This window comes from Alosa pseudoharengus, unplaced genomic scaffold, assembly GCF_046254945.1.
Source record: "Alosa pseudoharengus isolate Yale_2024_CS ecotype anadromous, Long Island Sound unplaced genomic scaffold, YU_APseudo_1.1 YU_APseudo_1.1_scf_22, whole genome shotgun sequence".
NCBI lineage: Eukaryota > Metazoa > Chordata > Actinopteri > Clupeiformes > Clupeidae > Alosa > Alosa pseudoharengus.
Window position 1 is genome coordinate 30,995,778 of NW_027468680.1, and position 16,395 is coordinate 31,012,172.

The window sequence follows — 16,395 nt, forward strand, 5'->3', positions numbered from 1 at the left end:
TGTGTGCGGTGGGTGAACGATGTGTGGAGTAAGCAGTAGGTGAGGTGTGTGTGCGGTGTGTGAGGAGTGTGGTGTCTACCTGCGGAGGGGCATCTGTGGACAAAGACAGGAAGTGGGTCTGGGGGAGCATTGGTTGAGGCTCGTCGTCGCTCAGCCGCATGGTGGACGACCAGAGAGAGAACTCAGCTGGAGTCAGGAAGCCATCTCTTCTCTGGCTTTCCTCAGGACCTCTCACTGCATGCAGCAAAACACACACACACACACACACACACACACACACACACACACACACACACACACACACACACACACACACACACACACACACACACACACACACACACACACACACACACACACACACACACACACACACACACACACACACACACACACACACACACACACACACACACACACACGGACATCAGTGAATGCTATCGCTGAAGCATAAGCTTAAAAGGTCAGCCCTCATGTGCAGTAATCTTTGCATAAAGACCTCCTCGGGTCAAGACAAGCGAGTCGACCTGTGCGCGTCCACTGAGACCGTGAGCATGCTCTTTTAGCTTTTAGCAGTGTCATTGTAGCCTGGCGAGCCAGACCCACATTAAAATGTAAGGTCTGGGCACTCACCGTTCGCAGTGCTCAGTCCGAGGGTCGGGATAATCAGTTGTCTTTCAAATTCCCTCTGCACGCAATAGGACGCAATAGGATATTTGTTTTCAAGTAGCAGGGAATTCAAGCCAAACCGTTGCAACTCTGCCATCAATCATTATGTTAAGCCCAACAAACGACTCTATACACGATTTTAATGCCAGATTTAGTTTCGATTTCTAGAGCTCACAAGTCAACGGAGAGTTGCTAGACTAGCCCTGGCTAGTCTAGCCCTAGGCTAGTGTCATTGTATAGTTGATGGCAGAGATGTAAGGTGCAAGATGCAGATGCATAGCTAGTTTTGAAATGGGGATGACCTGCCTATGTCAGATACTCAAACTGGGAAAAGAGTACCGGTAATCAAATAAGCCCTTCAGAGTGCTCCTCTGTGGCACTCTACAAAGTTAAAGTTCAATTTAAAGTTGACTGATAATAAGCAGACACTTTTATCCAAAGCGACGCAGACTTGCAACGACGGGAATTGAACCCCGGTCTACCAATTGTCGATTGTCGATGACGTTACCGCTGCTCCACCATACCTGCACCACATTAACATAAACCAATGTATGAACAGACAATTCTACAGAAAAAATGTGTCTATCAACAGTCTGCAGAACTGCATACCCTGAAGGAGTGAGCTTACTTCCCTTTCATTTACTCAAAAGTTCAAAAAGGGACCACTAGGAATGTAATACAAACCACACCTACCACATACCTCTGAAAACCTTTAGCTGTGATGAAGCCCATGGCCCCTGTCTATCATGACCATGCTATTAACGTACAGCCATACGATCACAAAGGTAAAATGATGCCAATGGGTTGGTATTCAATTTAAACCATTCCCTGAGGAATGTTCAGGATCATGAGAATCTCTGCTTTAGATTTCCAATTAGCTCATACTCACCAAAATCAAAGCCATAAAGAGCCTGAAGTTGGCAGTACACAGAAGAGTGATAAAAGTACATCTGTCAGCACTTAAGCAACTGAAATGATATCACTCTTCATGGAAAAAAAAGAAAATAGGGCAAACTGCACGCATATGGACAGAGAAGAGATGTCTGTTAACATTAGTGGGTAAGTGCTTCAAGCTAAGGTATGTGGGTATTTAAATGACACAATGAAATGAAATTTGTGCAAAAAGCATGCATTAAAAGCATGCATTAAAGAGGAGACAAATAGCCCACAATGATCATGTAAGTCTGTCACATCATACAGGCTTCACACCTTTAAAGATGTTCGTCTCTGAAGTCTCTTAGTGATTCCTGAGCTTTAATCAATAGGCTTAGAGAGGCTGAAAATCTGCTGCTGGCTCTCTGGAATGGCTGCCAAAAATGAGAATCCCCACGAATAGTGGGGCAGAACAAGCAGGTGGCAGGAGGTGGAGGAGTGAGAGGACCTACAGTGTTCAATCAAGGAGCCAATGGTTTGTAGGGGTGCACACCTAAGAATCACGCTACTTTTCCCCCCCATACCGTAATGATTGCAGCACTACCGGTATATGATTTTTTAAGTAATAGTTATAATATATACCATGACTGTTCTATACAGTCAATACAGTCTGTATGTGTGACATTGCTGTAAGTACTGTATTTAATTTGTTTACTTTTTAGTTAACTTACTGTATTAAGCTATTTTATTTAAATTTCATGCATATGGTGGTGTCTTCTTTATACTACCACAATTTTTCCGAGTAAAAAATTGCAATATATAGGCTTAGGTACGGTATCGCAATATCATGTGATATTGTCAGATTCTTGCCAATACACAGTTCAAATGGTTTGTCAGTGCATTGGCTTGAGTCTCTGTCTTTGTCCAGTGAGATCTCACCTACAGTGCTGGGGTGCACAAGGGACTCTCGTCCCCCTGCCACTGACTTCCGGCCCTTGCTGGCTCGCCGGCTTGTGTCTCTGGCCTCAAACTGGCCACAGGTGATGTGCATCTTGTGGAGGGTGGGGGTCAGGCCGTCGGGCAGCATGCGTGGGCTGTTGGGGAACATGTGGAAGCTCCGATTGTTCTCCAGGATGCTCCTGTTCACGCTGCGCCGATTACTCTGGCTCTGGTTGTAGGTCTGGAAGTGGAGAGATTGGATGGACGATTTAAAAGTGAGCAAATGTCTCACACAGGCAGACATCAGTCTGGCAGTGCATCACTGCATGACAAATTACTGGAAAGCTGAGCTGAGTTACATGGGCCGATGATATGGGCAAATATTATGTATGATTCATGGAAACAGGACTTTACAGTACCTTCCATTGGAATATTATTCCCTCGTTTCATTCCTTTATTATGTAGAGAAGAGTAAAAATGAACAGACAGAAGCGCACACACACACACACACTCAAAAAACAATCACACAGAAACAAACACAGACACACAAGCAGACACAAGCACTCAGGCGCACACACAGACTGACATAGACTGACACAGACACACACACAAGCATACACACTGGCACTCAGTCACACAGATACACACACACACGTCACAGCTCACCCTCTCTTCGCGGCCTTCGGCCAGGATGACCACGATGCGTCCCTGGCGGCGGCGGCCAGTGCGGCCCATGCGTTGCACCAGGCGGATGGGGCTCTTCTGGGCGTCGAAGCACACAATCAGGTCCACCTCGCCAATGTCCAGACCCTCCTCACCCACGCATGTGGACACCAGTGTGTTGAAGCCACCTTCTTTAAACTGTCGCACCACCTACACAATACAGCAGCATTGTTACTGATATGTACGTAATGTACAATATAAGTACATTGTGTTAGCTCTTCCCCGAAAGGATACCACTGAAATGATGCATACCCAACCATAACACTAAGTCAGTCATGATGATGATGACATGGTACCAAATATTTAGCACAGTAATGTAGAATTGTAAGACTACATATAGTAACACTATATATGTACCGTATCTGTACAAATTATGGGCATGAGATGTGCTCATGCAATAATGCTAGTGCTGAATTTTATTAGGTAGAAAAAATGAGGTCTTAAGATGTGGAGCCGGGCTGGCGGTATTTTTAAGGAGAAGAATGCAGCAACCATAGGCCAGTTTCATTGCAAGGAAACTGGTCTCCTATTTAAAGTCAAATAGGTGCCCCAGCCATGGTGCAACTGGCTGGGGCACCTGCACCGTACGCCGGCGACCCGGGTTCGATTCCCGCCCCGTGGTCCTTTCCGGATCCCACCCCGATTTTCTCTCCCACTCACTTTCTGTCACTCTCCACTATCCTGTCGCATTAAAGATGAACTGAACTGAAAGAATCAACATTGATAATGTGTTGATTATGACAATTAAAAATAAATGACACTAAAAAAATAATTTAAAAAAATCAATACGTAGCCTTTTTTAAGCAACACCAAAATTGCGTTTGTTAGTATTAGAACGCTGCCAGGTTCAATGACGTCACTGGCATGGTAGGACCTGAGAAGTTCTATAGGCAACAGCTGCAGCATATTATGTATACACGAAAATTTGTAATTTTAATGGCATGGGTTACAAATTTGAGCCTGTGAGGGACAGGCCTGTAGTGTCTTGACTACCACTAGATGGGTTTCAGGCTCCAGCTCAACCTTCAGTAGGATCATTTGGGTGAAAATGACTGTGTGGGCGCTGCCGGAGCATGGACACTGGAATCTATCTGTTGCAAAGCAGTGGCGAAACGTAGGGAAAATGTTCAAGGAAGCCAAAGTGACGGGAAAAATGTGTTTATTTATGTATGTGTTTATTTCGGGGGGTATACATTTTGTGCAATGTACAACATAGATACATTTTGTGCGGCACAACATAGGCTACTGTAGACCTAGCCTAGGTCATGTAGAAAACTGGACGAGGGGCGCTTGAGACAGCAACACGCACGCTGTCTCTCTGTCTCCCTCCATCCCTCACACACATACATTGCCTACTGTACATCCTCCACACAACTGCATACTCACTCACCACCACTACATTAGGCCTATGCGAAGGCTACGTGCATATACAAATAAGCTATATAACACGCATTGTCACGTCAATGTAGGCTAACGCAGTATGGACTACTGGCACTAGTAACAGCAACTCACACGGGCTCTCTCTCTCCCTCCCTTGAAACTGTTAAAAACTTCGTTACCCCAAGTTGACCCCAGATACACGGAGGATACACGAGTTTGCCGTTTATTTTAGGCTAACGTTAGTGGAGAGTTTGCAGATTTTTACCTTGTGGATGTTGATATTGCACGAGTCTCTTGGATAGCAGTACTGCGAGTTAAACTCCCTCGCATCAACAATCTGTCCTGAGACGGTGAACAACTGGCTTCAGGGTGAGTAGAAAGGGACATTGGATTCTGTTTACAGACCCGCTGTGGTTTAGTTACCAGCTAGTAAAAGCATTATTATCGATCTGTGATATCGTCGGAGTCATGGTTTACTCTCTATGGTCGGAGTGCTAGCTTGTGGAGTTTGACATAAGAGTGTTTCCAAGGTGTTAGCTGCTAGCCCTTTCCTAGGTTGGATCGTATGGTAGCCTATCTAACACTGGACCTCACCTGAGGCTACTTTGAGATATTATTCCAAAGGAGACAGATAGGCTACTGCACTTAAAACTTTAAACGATTGAACGAACCTTCCCAGACTTTGTAATTGCGACCAGTGACTGCATTGAATGAACGAAGCCGAAGTTGAAACTTAGGCTCCATGGCACATAGACTGTGGGCTCGCCTTTCTATGAATTGAAAAAGACTACAAGCTGTTCCACCGAGTTTGCGATAAAGTAAGCAAGAAAAGGGTTTTTTAAGTCAGGATATGGCAAGTCAATGGCATTTATTCGTCCAAAGTTACAGACCAGTTTCCATAGTGCACATCTTATCAATAGTTTGAATGTCGTGTGTGTTTCTGCTCATTGACAAAATAGCGTTCAGTATGATTCATGCCAAATTAATTTCCCCTGTTAAAGTGTTCGCCTTTGTTTCACTAGTTTGGTTTCATTTTGTATGAGATTTTGTGATGTAGGCTAGCCTATGATAAATGGCTTATGGCCAATATGTAACTCAGCTAGGCCTAATGTTAGTTTCCTCAGCCATGTCAGCTAGCCTCAGACTCATTATCTGCTATGGCTGCTAGTGCTAGTGCAGAGTAGCTTACCATGCCAGTGACGTAGCCGATTGTTGAAATCCAACATGGCGGCGCCCGTGTAACAACAACACCACTTTCAACGTACAATTTTATCCCTTTTAATAAATTCAGCCATTTTAATCATTGTACCAATGAGAAGAAATAAAATACATCTGTTATATCACCTTTACTTCAAATTCCAGTTCAGTTCATCTTTAAAGGCATAAAAGGCCAAAAATATATACTTTAAAAAAAAAAAGTTAAATAGTTAAATAGATGTTTCAGTGCAGAAGGCAGGGATCCCAGGATTTCTGGCTGTTTGGAACATAGTAGCATGATTTGGCATCAGATTCAGACAGTGTGAACAGAAGGTAGAGATTTCCAGGTGGTCTTTTTAGATCTTGCAAATGTTTCAGTTAGGTAGTTACAAATAGTTTAGTTACTGTAGAAAAAAAAAGTGAAGAGTTTAGGCAATGAGGTCAGGAAGACAGGTCTTGGATCTTAGAGAATGCATTGTTGAGGCTATCCATCCAATTGATAGAACCTTCTTGCCTGGTAAGCTGAAGTTGTGGTGCTTACAGATTGGACTTTTGCCCATCATGTGGCCTTTGTCTGCGTATGAAATTATTGTGTTGTTCTTATCTATGCATACGACCATGTTAACCAACATCAAGGAAGATGGTAAGACCAAGGTTTTTTTTTAAGTGAGTTCCAGGCACAGTGCTTGGAGACTAGATCTTTTTCATCAGAACATACCAGTCCCAGAACGACTTGAGACTGCAAATTTCCCCACCATCTTTATCTCATGACAGCATGAGGGCAACCAGTCTGCTTTTAAACATGTAGGCACAACAGCTAAATAATTCAGCAAACCTTTAAATTTTATATTATGTCTGTGGACAGAGGGTCCTAAGGTATGATGCAGCCCAGGATACTATACCTGATGTTCTAACGAGCAGTGAACTCCTATGCATCCCTCTTGTTTGTTTCAGCATAGCAACCAAATCCGAAAATAGACACTTTGCTCAATAACATTATCTCATCCACCATGTTGGTTTCTCTCACACTGTTTGTTTTTTTTGAGGGCAACTCCTTCCAAGTGGTCTCAAAGACAACTGTTTGAAAGCTGCAGCTGCAGAAGTGTTTCCTACTAAAAAAGCCATGGTGGATGGTAGACATGCATTCAGTAATTTCTTAATAACAACAGATTAAATGTGCAGAGTACTGGAAAAAGTGTTCCTCTCCCTTCCCAAACTGTATATTTGTTCAGTTCATCAATCTGTTCACTGTCAAGAACACAAATCCAGCAGTTTATGCTAATCCTACTGCTCAGCAGTGGAATTGAAACCAAACACTTGGAAAACAGAATTGTTCTGAAGAGCATGGCATACTGAAATAGCTCAACATTTTAGTTGCGTTCACCATAGTGACAAATTCTGCCATTGGCTATTTTCTGCTAGACTGGTGTCTGGCAGAAGGCAGGACCACGGAGTAACAGAATGAGTGCTCTCACAACAACCACCACAACCACTGCCTACAAAGCACCTCCTGTGCATGAAAGCATGCATAAATGCTATGCCAGCATCAGCAATACATTTATAAGTATTGCATTAACAATACAAATACAGGTAGGCAAGGACAATGGAATTACGTATATATACATGTATATTCTTAATTAAGTGGCATATATCTACATCTGTCATCATTTCATAATTACTTGATAATTACAAAATAACAATGATCCGTTCACTTACTAACAAAATATAAAAAGAGAACATGACTGCATATATAGATGGACATGTTCTTTATCTATATTATTCAGCAAGCAAGCCTTCACAGATTCAGTCAAACTGGAGCAAGAGCCCTGCTGAACATTGATCGGTTCCCTTCTGAAGTGCCAACCCCTGCTGACATCTCTGTCTCCATGGGCAACAGAGATGAGTTCAACTGGTGAAAAAATTAAATGCCCACTAAGGTCATGATCAGACAGGGCACAGACGCACACAGACCCAAAAACACAGACGACATGCGTGTCTGAAACCATGTCTAAAACGCATCACATGTATTCTGCAGGTAAAGTGCACACATATAAAAACACATCTCTGGTGTCAAAAGATTTCACACAAACTGAAGTGCTTTAATGGATCACGCTTAACACGTTTGTAGTCTGCCAAAAAGAAGAAAAAAAAACAATACATACTGTCTGTAGAAAAAGGGCACATGTCCCAAAGCACTCCTTAACTGATATGTAAGAAAGAAGTAAGCTACTCAAGCCTCCAGATGAGCTGATTAGAAAAAAAACACTCTAATATAGTATAGTATAGTATATATACTCGTTTGATCCCGTGAGGGAAATTTGGTCTCTGCATTTATCCCAATCCGTGAATTAGTGAAACACACACAGCACACAGTGTACACACAGTGAGGTGAAGCACACACTAATCCCGGCCCAGTTAGCTGCCTGCATCAACAGCGGCACTCGGGGAGCAGTGAGGGGTTAGGTGCCATGCTCAAGGGCACTTTAGCCGTGCCTACTGGTCGGGGTTCAAACCGGCAACCCTCCTGTTACAGGTCCGAGGTGCTAACCAGTAGGCCACGGCTGCAGAGTACCAAAGCCATGACATAGCGTTGTCAAGGCAGAAGCCATGACATAGCGTTGTCAAGGCAGCCATTTCACTGGATCTAACAAATCAATCTAACCATAGTAGTGACCATAGAGGTGGCTTTCTTATCTATTTAAATCATTTTACAACGTTTCTAAGACATTAGTATTTTTTTTTTTACACTGTAGGAATCACATACAACATATATTCATACCAACACGATCAAATTTGTGAGTTTTATTTTAGCATGGGTTTTCCTCCGTAAAAGAGACCTGCATGTGGGCATAACTTCACAGCATGCAGTTAAAATCCTTAAATTCACGGATGTGTCTTGGCTTTATTTTTGAGGCAAAAACGTCATTTTTTACAGTCATCAGCATCAGATAAGACGTAAAATATCCACTGGGATTTTGTTTCTTACTATTACACCTGACAGGGAATCTGTGTTATGTGGCTAAGCAACTGCCTAGCAGGTAAAACATGTTTAATGGCTATAGCCTACATTTAAAAACAATTTATGAGGTAGAAACGATGCCACGTGTCTAAATGCGATGCTGTTGATGCCACTTCGAAAGTTTGTTTAGATCCAATGACACTGCAGTCATGGAAATGGAAAGTCACACTTCGGTATTCTATTAAGTAGCACTTAAAAGGTGGTTTGCTCTAAATAATCCAAGGACATATTAGGCAGAAGAAATTGCATTCTTATTCCAGTGATTTTGTGTGCAATCTCTAAAGGAGCTGAATTTGAAAAGAAAATTATTTAAGAACAAATTAAGAAAAGTACAAAAATGTTGAAAGAACATCAGGGGGAAAAGGCATAAAGGTACACAGCCTCAGCAATTAAGGACTCATTCAGGATGGTCTCTGGGTCAGTGTCTACTGGTAAGAAGGTAAGAAATAAAAACTGATGTGTACCGCTAGCTGCTCCTTCTGTGTGAACCCTCGCACCCCTTTGCCGGCTGAGGCCTGGCCCATGAAGGTCATGACCTTGATGAGGGGCTGGTGGCGGCTAAGAATGTTGGCGATCTCCTGCACACTCTCTCTGAAGGACGAGAAGATCATCACACGGGTACTCTCCTCCTGGTCTGCTCCCTTAGGGCCTGCTAAACATCATCATACACAACATGCACAAATAAGACACACAAAGTGTGCAATTTGGAATCTTTCCTTACATGCAATATGAACAAAAAAACACTCAGTAGGAAAATGACAAGGAAAATGGCAAACATTCATTACCAACAAGACAAGGAATATGCAAACACAATTAAAAATAGGGGAAGCTTCTGAATTCTTCACACCATGACACCATTAAACTGATAGAGCTACTTGCCTGAGTTTTGTGACCATGACTGAAAGTGCTGCTGCACCACCTCATCAAGTTTCTGCAGTTTTGGATGGGTGTAGAAGAACGGTTCCTCAGGCCCTGCAACAAGACAGCATGAATAAAGCTTGCAAAGACACTGACAAGAGGCCATACATCTTCAAACTGTAATTCTTTATCGTCAAATGTCGGCGATGAAGTACCAGCGGTAGGTTTGAGAAACATGGCTTCCATCTCCTTGTACAGGTCCATAAAATCGATATTTCTCTGAAGCTCATTTCTAGCTCGAGATGTCTCTGTAATATCACACACACACACACACACACACACACACACACACACACACACACACACACACACACACACACACACACACAGAGAAAGGGTTGCCATGAGAGACAAAGAATGAGAGAGGCAGGATAATACGAGAGAAAAACAGGAACGGAACTTTTTGCAAGACATTAACACCATGACCGTATACATTTATACATTAGCAGCCATTAGTAACTACATTTTAACAAGTCATCCATGGGCATGTAAATGTGTAGCTTACTTATTTCTTTAACCTATCCTATAACAGACAAGGCCCTCAGATCCCACTGCTTCCTGCTGCTACCTTTAGCTCCTCCCATGATGCCTTGTATGAAGAGGAAAAGTGAACGCAGACCCATCTGCATGAGCAGCTCATAGCCGTGGTAGAGGCTGATGCTCAAGGCAAAGTCCCCTTCTATTGCACCATGCTGGGCCCCCTGTATAGAACACACAGTAATACATCTCATATATAATGGTAATAACACAATAATGCATGAATACTGTAGGGGTATATTAACGGTGACTGTACTGTAGGATATTGACAATCAGTAACATTGAACAACATCAGTTCTGTTAAAGAGCACTTGGTTTTGACAAAATACAGTACATTATTTAACTGTCCGACTCCAATACAAAGGTAGTTTCCTGCATGTAAACACTTATCAGTGACTGAAGTTTGAAACAAACTCAAGCTAAGTTGTCACCATTTACATCTTATGGTTCAATAAAATACCCATTCAGATAGGATCTAATGCATAGATTTATTTCATGTGACCGAGTGTGGTGAAAATTAACAAGTGTGAGAATAGTGTTTAAGGAAAAGTCTCTAAGTCTCCGAGTCCAAGCACTGTGAAATACAGAATAACAAAATACGCATATATATATACATTTATATAATATATTTAATAAAGCTACACATGTTGCAATAGATTATATTATTTCTGTAATTTAATTCAACAACCTGTGGCTGATGCTGATATGGCTGATGCTACAATGTCATTGTAGGGTTTGGTTGCAAGGAAGGACCCACCTGGACATGTGTTGGCGGGTTGCTACGAAACTGCTGGCGGGCCAGGATGAGTTGATATTTGGTGAGAGAGCAGAGGTCACGATTAGACAGCAGCCGCAACTGGGTCAGACGTGCCGTGAACCTCTCCAGGACCTGTGGATGACAAAAGCAGCGGGACATTTTTCAGGGACAATTTACCTCTGCATAATGCACTGGAGCACTGTCCTTTATTGAGGTGCTCCCATTTCAGACAGAGCAAAGAAGAAAAGCACTTCACAAAGGGCCCTCACAAAGCCAAACACAAAATAAAATAAAAGATGTCTACTTTGGATTCAGCCATCTGTTCAAGAAATGGGGGACTAGAAGCACCAGGGTTTCATAACTGCAATTATCATGTATTGACAGATAGCTCAGGTCAACATAATCATGTTTACAAAAGCCTGTCTATGTCACTCACTATGGCCAAGGTATATAAAAAAATAGACTCTGGTATATGGAATATAGGATATATGTTGAGATAGAATATAGGTTGAGAATGGACTTGTTGTTATTAATGGCAAGATGTTTTATAATACAAAAAGTTTTTTTCTTTAAATGCAACCTTGAACTCGAAGAATGTATATATATATATATATATATATATGTGTGTATATATTTTGTGGTTCTGTGGAGGATACTTCATACTAGGGCTGTGCAATTCATCAACTTAAATCAGTAAGTTGTCAATTACTGTATGCCTTCCACTGATTATGAAAACAGCATAATCAAAATACAAAAATAATTTTGCTGCATTCCGTCTTGAGTTATAAATCCAGCGCAATCTCTTTGCTTTACAGTGGTAACTGTTGTGTTATTTTTTATTTGTTTTTCGGTTGAATTATAATTAAATTCAATTTAATTCACTGGTTTTTTTTTTAAAGTCTAGAAAATGGATAATGGATAATCATGATAATGATAAAGTAACCTTGTTTAATAATCGTGATCTCAATATTGACCAAAATAATCATGATTAAGATTTTTACCATAATCGAGCACTCTTAGACTCTACTGATCCTCCACCATCACAGGCACATGATCTCGTGATGTCGTCAATCGTGGCCCAAGTTCTTAACTGAATGATATATGATAAGCGTTTTGGGGTATATCAGATAAGAATCAAATAACACCTGTTAAGTCCATTGACCTTTACCAATCTGTCCACAAGAGCACAGCACTTCTAATATATCAGTGTTCAGCAGCTCAGAAAAGGATTGGGATGTCCAGCATGATTCCAGCTCATTTAGCAGAGCTGGCAAAGAACTAGATAAATGTGTAGGTAGGTAGATTATTTTGTTAATGTTGTCTTTTTAGTTATATTTTATTTAAAGGTACCCTAAGCAATGTTGGGTAACGTCACTTCTGTCAACATTCAAACAAAACAGAGAACTAGCTCGCTACTCCCTCCCCCTCCCTCCTGTGCAATTGAAACTGTCCTAAACGTGCATCTTGTCGATAATTGGCTGGAACAGTTTGTTATGTTTCTATGGTCCAGGCTGAACCAAGTTGTTTTTCTTGCCATTTTTGAAGTGTGGCTGTCTATTGAGACCGTGTTTTTTTACAGTGTATTCAGAGCACAGGCAGCTAGCAGATGGTGAGGTGATGTTTGCAGTATGTGACAAAAAACTGCATAACATCGCTTAGAGCACCTTTAAAGTTTCTGAAATACAAAAGCGCATTTCCAAACTCCAAAAGCATATTTCGAATGGGTAGCAGTACAAACTTGTTAAACTCGTTGCTTCCATATGGCAGCACTTTCCATATCAGCAACATTAATTAAGCCCTGACAGTCATCACATGAGCCTTTCTTGAGCAACACAAGAGGGATGGCATTGCACTGATGGATGTCAATCGAGTAATGGGCCATTGTAGTTAATGAAGTCCTGAAATGAATTGTGGGGAGTCATTATTTTTTGTTTCATAAAGCTTGTCTCCGTTCAACCACTCTGAGTCACGGACGAAGCAGCCAGTTGAAGCAGAAATAGGCTTTCCTACCAATCATTACATAAGAAGATTACTGGGTAAAATTAAATCAACCCTCTGAGGACTTTCTCTTTCTCGCTTTCATACACAAACACAAACAAATAGAGCCCCGTGCACCTCTCGTGTTTAGACATTTTGCATGATTTTAGGGTGGCAGGGATTGTTATAGGTGAATGATTAGGTTACTACACTGCAATACACCTGCCCCCATCCACACACAGACACACATACACATACACAGTCAGTCACACGTTCGTGGGAGAATTTTATTTATAGTTATGGTGACTCAAATGTGCACAGCTCATCAGGTGCTCTGTAAAAGCCAGGGCATCCTACAACAGATCAACAAAGACTCGCATAGTACTCGTCATTTGAAATATTCACATAATTTGCCCAAATAAAGCAGGTGGCTTCTGTTAGGAGATAATCGTGATTATAAGAACAGTTACAGTATGTTTAAATGATTATGAATTATGGTTACGTCAATAGCCATAATTGCGATTCTTTATATGTGTTTTCAGTGTTCCAAACACAACCCTGTGGGTGGCATTTTCTTGCCAGAGTAGTAGTTCATTAATCATATGACAGAATACTGCAATGTTACAGCAGTCCAAATACCAGTTGTCTCTCAGATAATATAACCTTACACTCATACGCTTTATCAAAAGCCAAAATTAAAAAGAAGTTGTAGCACAGCCAATTCCATCAAAATAAAACCTGCCCTCCCAAAATACTTCAGGGAGAAATTGTCATATTACCATACTTCTAAGAGCGTCACGCTGCACACGGCTTTGTAATATCAATACCTCTACAGCATCCTTTCAATGTCCAAATCCTCAACTTCATCTTTATCATTACCCGTGTACCTATGTCTAAATAGCAAGATGTCTGCATGAAACTGGAGATGAAATCCAAACCTAAACACCCTCAGGTAAAACCTCAAGGTGTTCTTTTAGAATCAGAAATAAAATTGAGGGTAAAAATTCAGATATCTGGAATTTCATGAGAAATGAGACACATCAACACAGATTTTAAACAACCAAGAAAAATGCATCCAGGCATGCTGACAAATGAAAATGAACTGAGTGACAAATGGACACACACACACATACACACAAATAAACAAAAACAAACACGAGATATGAAAGACAGTCTTATCACAGTCTAAATACAGATGATAGCACAGTCATAACAATCTACATACACAGACAGAAATCAGAAATAACATTCCAGGAGGACATTCTATCTATATTTTCATAGTTATGCATATGATGGCGATGACACTGTGTGATGACAACTGAAACTACTGGTAGATACAATTCTGATTTCAGACTTGATGCTGATGCTCTGTTTAAAATAATCATAAAAAAAGAGTTATTAAAGACATTTTCAAATAATGTACGAAAAAAATAAGTATGTGGTAAATGTTGCCAAACAACTGTTGGCCCTGAGGGCCTTACTTCTGAGAAGCAATGCAGCTGGAAATAAAAAATAAAAAATCAGTGCAGAGCCGAGGACAGACGTCACTAACACAGTACCATATGCGGCTCAGCATGGGCTGGAATTGTACTCACTCTGCAACCAGGTGCACTGCCGGTGCCTACCATGGGCGCTTAGCTTTTTTGGCAAGGGACAAAGGTGGGTGTGTTTAGCGGTCAGAGGAAGATTAGGATTGAGATTAAAAAGGGGAGAGATTGAGGTGTCCCGGCCCTCGCTGCAGGTAGCCACAGGCAGGCAGAGGGAACACTGGCGCAGGATCACACAGACTGATCATCAGATATGCATTTTCACCTGCGGACTTGCTCAGGGACGTGACATTTAGGGACGCCGGAAATATTTGACAAGCAAATGATGGGAAAGGGATTCCCAGTACAAACCCACCTTGTTTGTTTTTATCTTAACCATCAATGGGCTCCTTCATCTAGGGACACTTCTGCATGTCCAGTGTTTCCCATACATTGACTTATTTGTGGCGGCCCACCACAATATCAACATTGACCACCACACAATGATTTTTCAGGTTGTACTGAATTGTGCTTAAAGCTGGTTAGCATCATAACCACGCTGTGCTAATTTGTTAAAAACTGTTGCATTCAAGTGAATTCTGCAAACCTACTACCACAAATAGAATTCAATTCTGTGGGAAACACTGATATATAGGCAAATACAGACTGATGGGAGAGATGAAGAAATAGATGAAGAGAATGATGGGCAGGCAGACAGAAAGAAACAGATCGGATCCCATCTCTCTGTGAAGACTAACTGAGAAACAGAAACAGGGCTGCGGGTCCTGCACTATGTTCATGCCAGCAACAGCAGATAATGCACTGGGCATGCTCAGTAAAGGAGAGAGATGATTGGATCAATAAAGTGGAACCAGTAGACGCAGGCGTTGAGCCAGCGAAAGTTGGGGGTGTTGGTCAGTAAACCAGTGGCGGCGGTGGGGGTGAATGGTACACAAATGCCATAGGAAGCAGGCCTAGGCTACTGACTGACATGCTGGGTGGTCACCCCCACCCTTTCTAAAAACATTTTTTGGATTTGCATGAATCACATAAGTGACCCATTTTGGCATAACAAAAGTGAGTCTCACTTAAAAGTGACCAGTTTGCATCTCTGCATAATGTTTTGAGCAGAGAGCGAGCAGTGAGCAGAAAATGACAAGATGCTTGGAAGATATCTCTATGGGTTTAGTTCGGGAAATATTACAACATACACTATATCACTATAGTAAATACTGTAGAAATATTGTTTGAACAGGCTCTTTAAATCTTCCAACAACAAATACACAAAAATATATCTCCTCTCTCTCTCTCTCTGCCAGGTGGATGCTGCAGGAGCTCAGTGTGAGACTGCTTGTGTTTGGGTTCTGCATCAAGAGTAAATAATCCCTTCAGCTCTACGTGGTAGACAGGCAGGGCTGTATGGCAGTTGGCTGCGTCAAAACTGCACTAGTAACCTTCCCTGAGCTCATAGTCCCTTACGCACACGGATGGATGCACACACAGGCACAATCCCCTTTCACAAACGCTGACACTAATGCATGGGGCAGACGATCCATCGACACAATTAGTAAGATGGCCAACTAAAAGCCACACATTATTTTTGTATTTATTTTTAATTGTGAGATGAAATTTATGTAATTGCAGTAGTATGTTATAAAGTGAATGTAACATCCTCCATCCTTCCTTCGGCACAGGGATTTTTTATTCCAATAAAATAATGTATAAGATTCTAAAATGCCATGTACTATGGACACCTTGTACAACTATATATATATATATATATATACATAGTATAATACCAGAGAGGGTTAAAACGGAGCTAGTAATCAAGGATCTTTGGCAATACCTTGATGTAGCCTATTGGATAAAGAAACCTGACT

General features: G+C 41.6%; 1 protein-coding gene across 2 annotated transcripts in view; it reads right to left on the reverse strand.

The window, feature by feature from the left end:
• Window positions 1–16,395, reverse strand: part of fancm (FA complementation group M) — a 62,590-nt gene that overhangs the window by 23,623 nt on the left and 22,572 nt on the right. Inside the window, exons 5-12 of one of the 2 annotated variants that reach the window (XM_076299703.1) lie at window positions 11,013–11,144; window positions 10,287–10,419; window positions 9,874–9,966; window positions 9,680–9,772; window positions 9,265–9,449; window positions 3,148–3,354; window positions 2,482–2,722; window positions 80–234 (exon numbers count right to left, since the gene is read on the reverse strand). In XM_076299703.1, coding sequence (XP_076155818.1) covers window positions 80–234; window positions 2,482–2,722; window positions 3,148–3,354; window positions 9,265–9,449; window positions 9,680–9,772; window positions 9,874–9,966; window positions 10,287–10,419; window positions 11,013–11,144 — 1,239 coding nt within the window. Of the gene's footprint in view, window positions 1–79; window positions 235–2,481; window positions 2,723–3,147; window positions 3,355–9,264; window positions 9,453–9,679; window positions 9,773–9,873; window positions 9,967–10,286; window positions 10,420–11,012; window positions 11,145–16,395 lie in introns of both variants that reach the window. The other variant, XM_076299702.1, reaches the window with a different exon arrangement.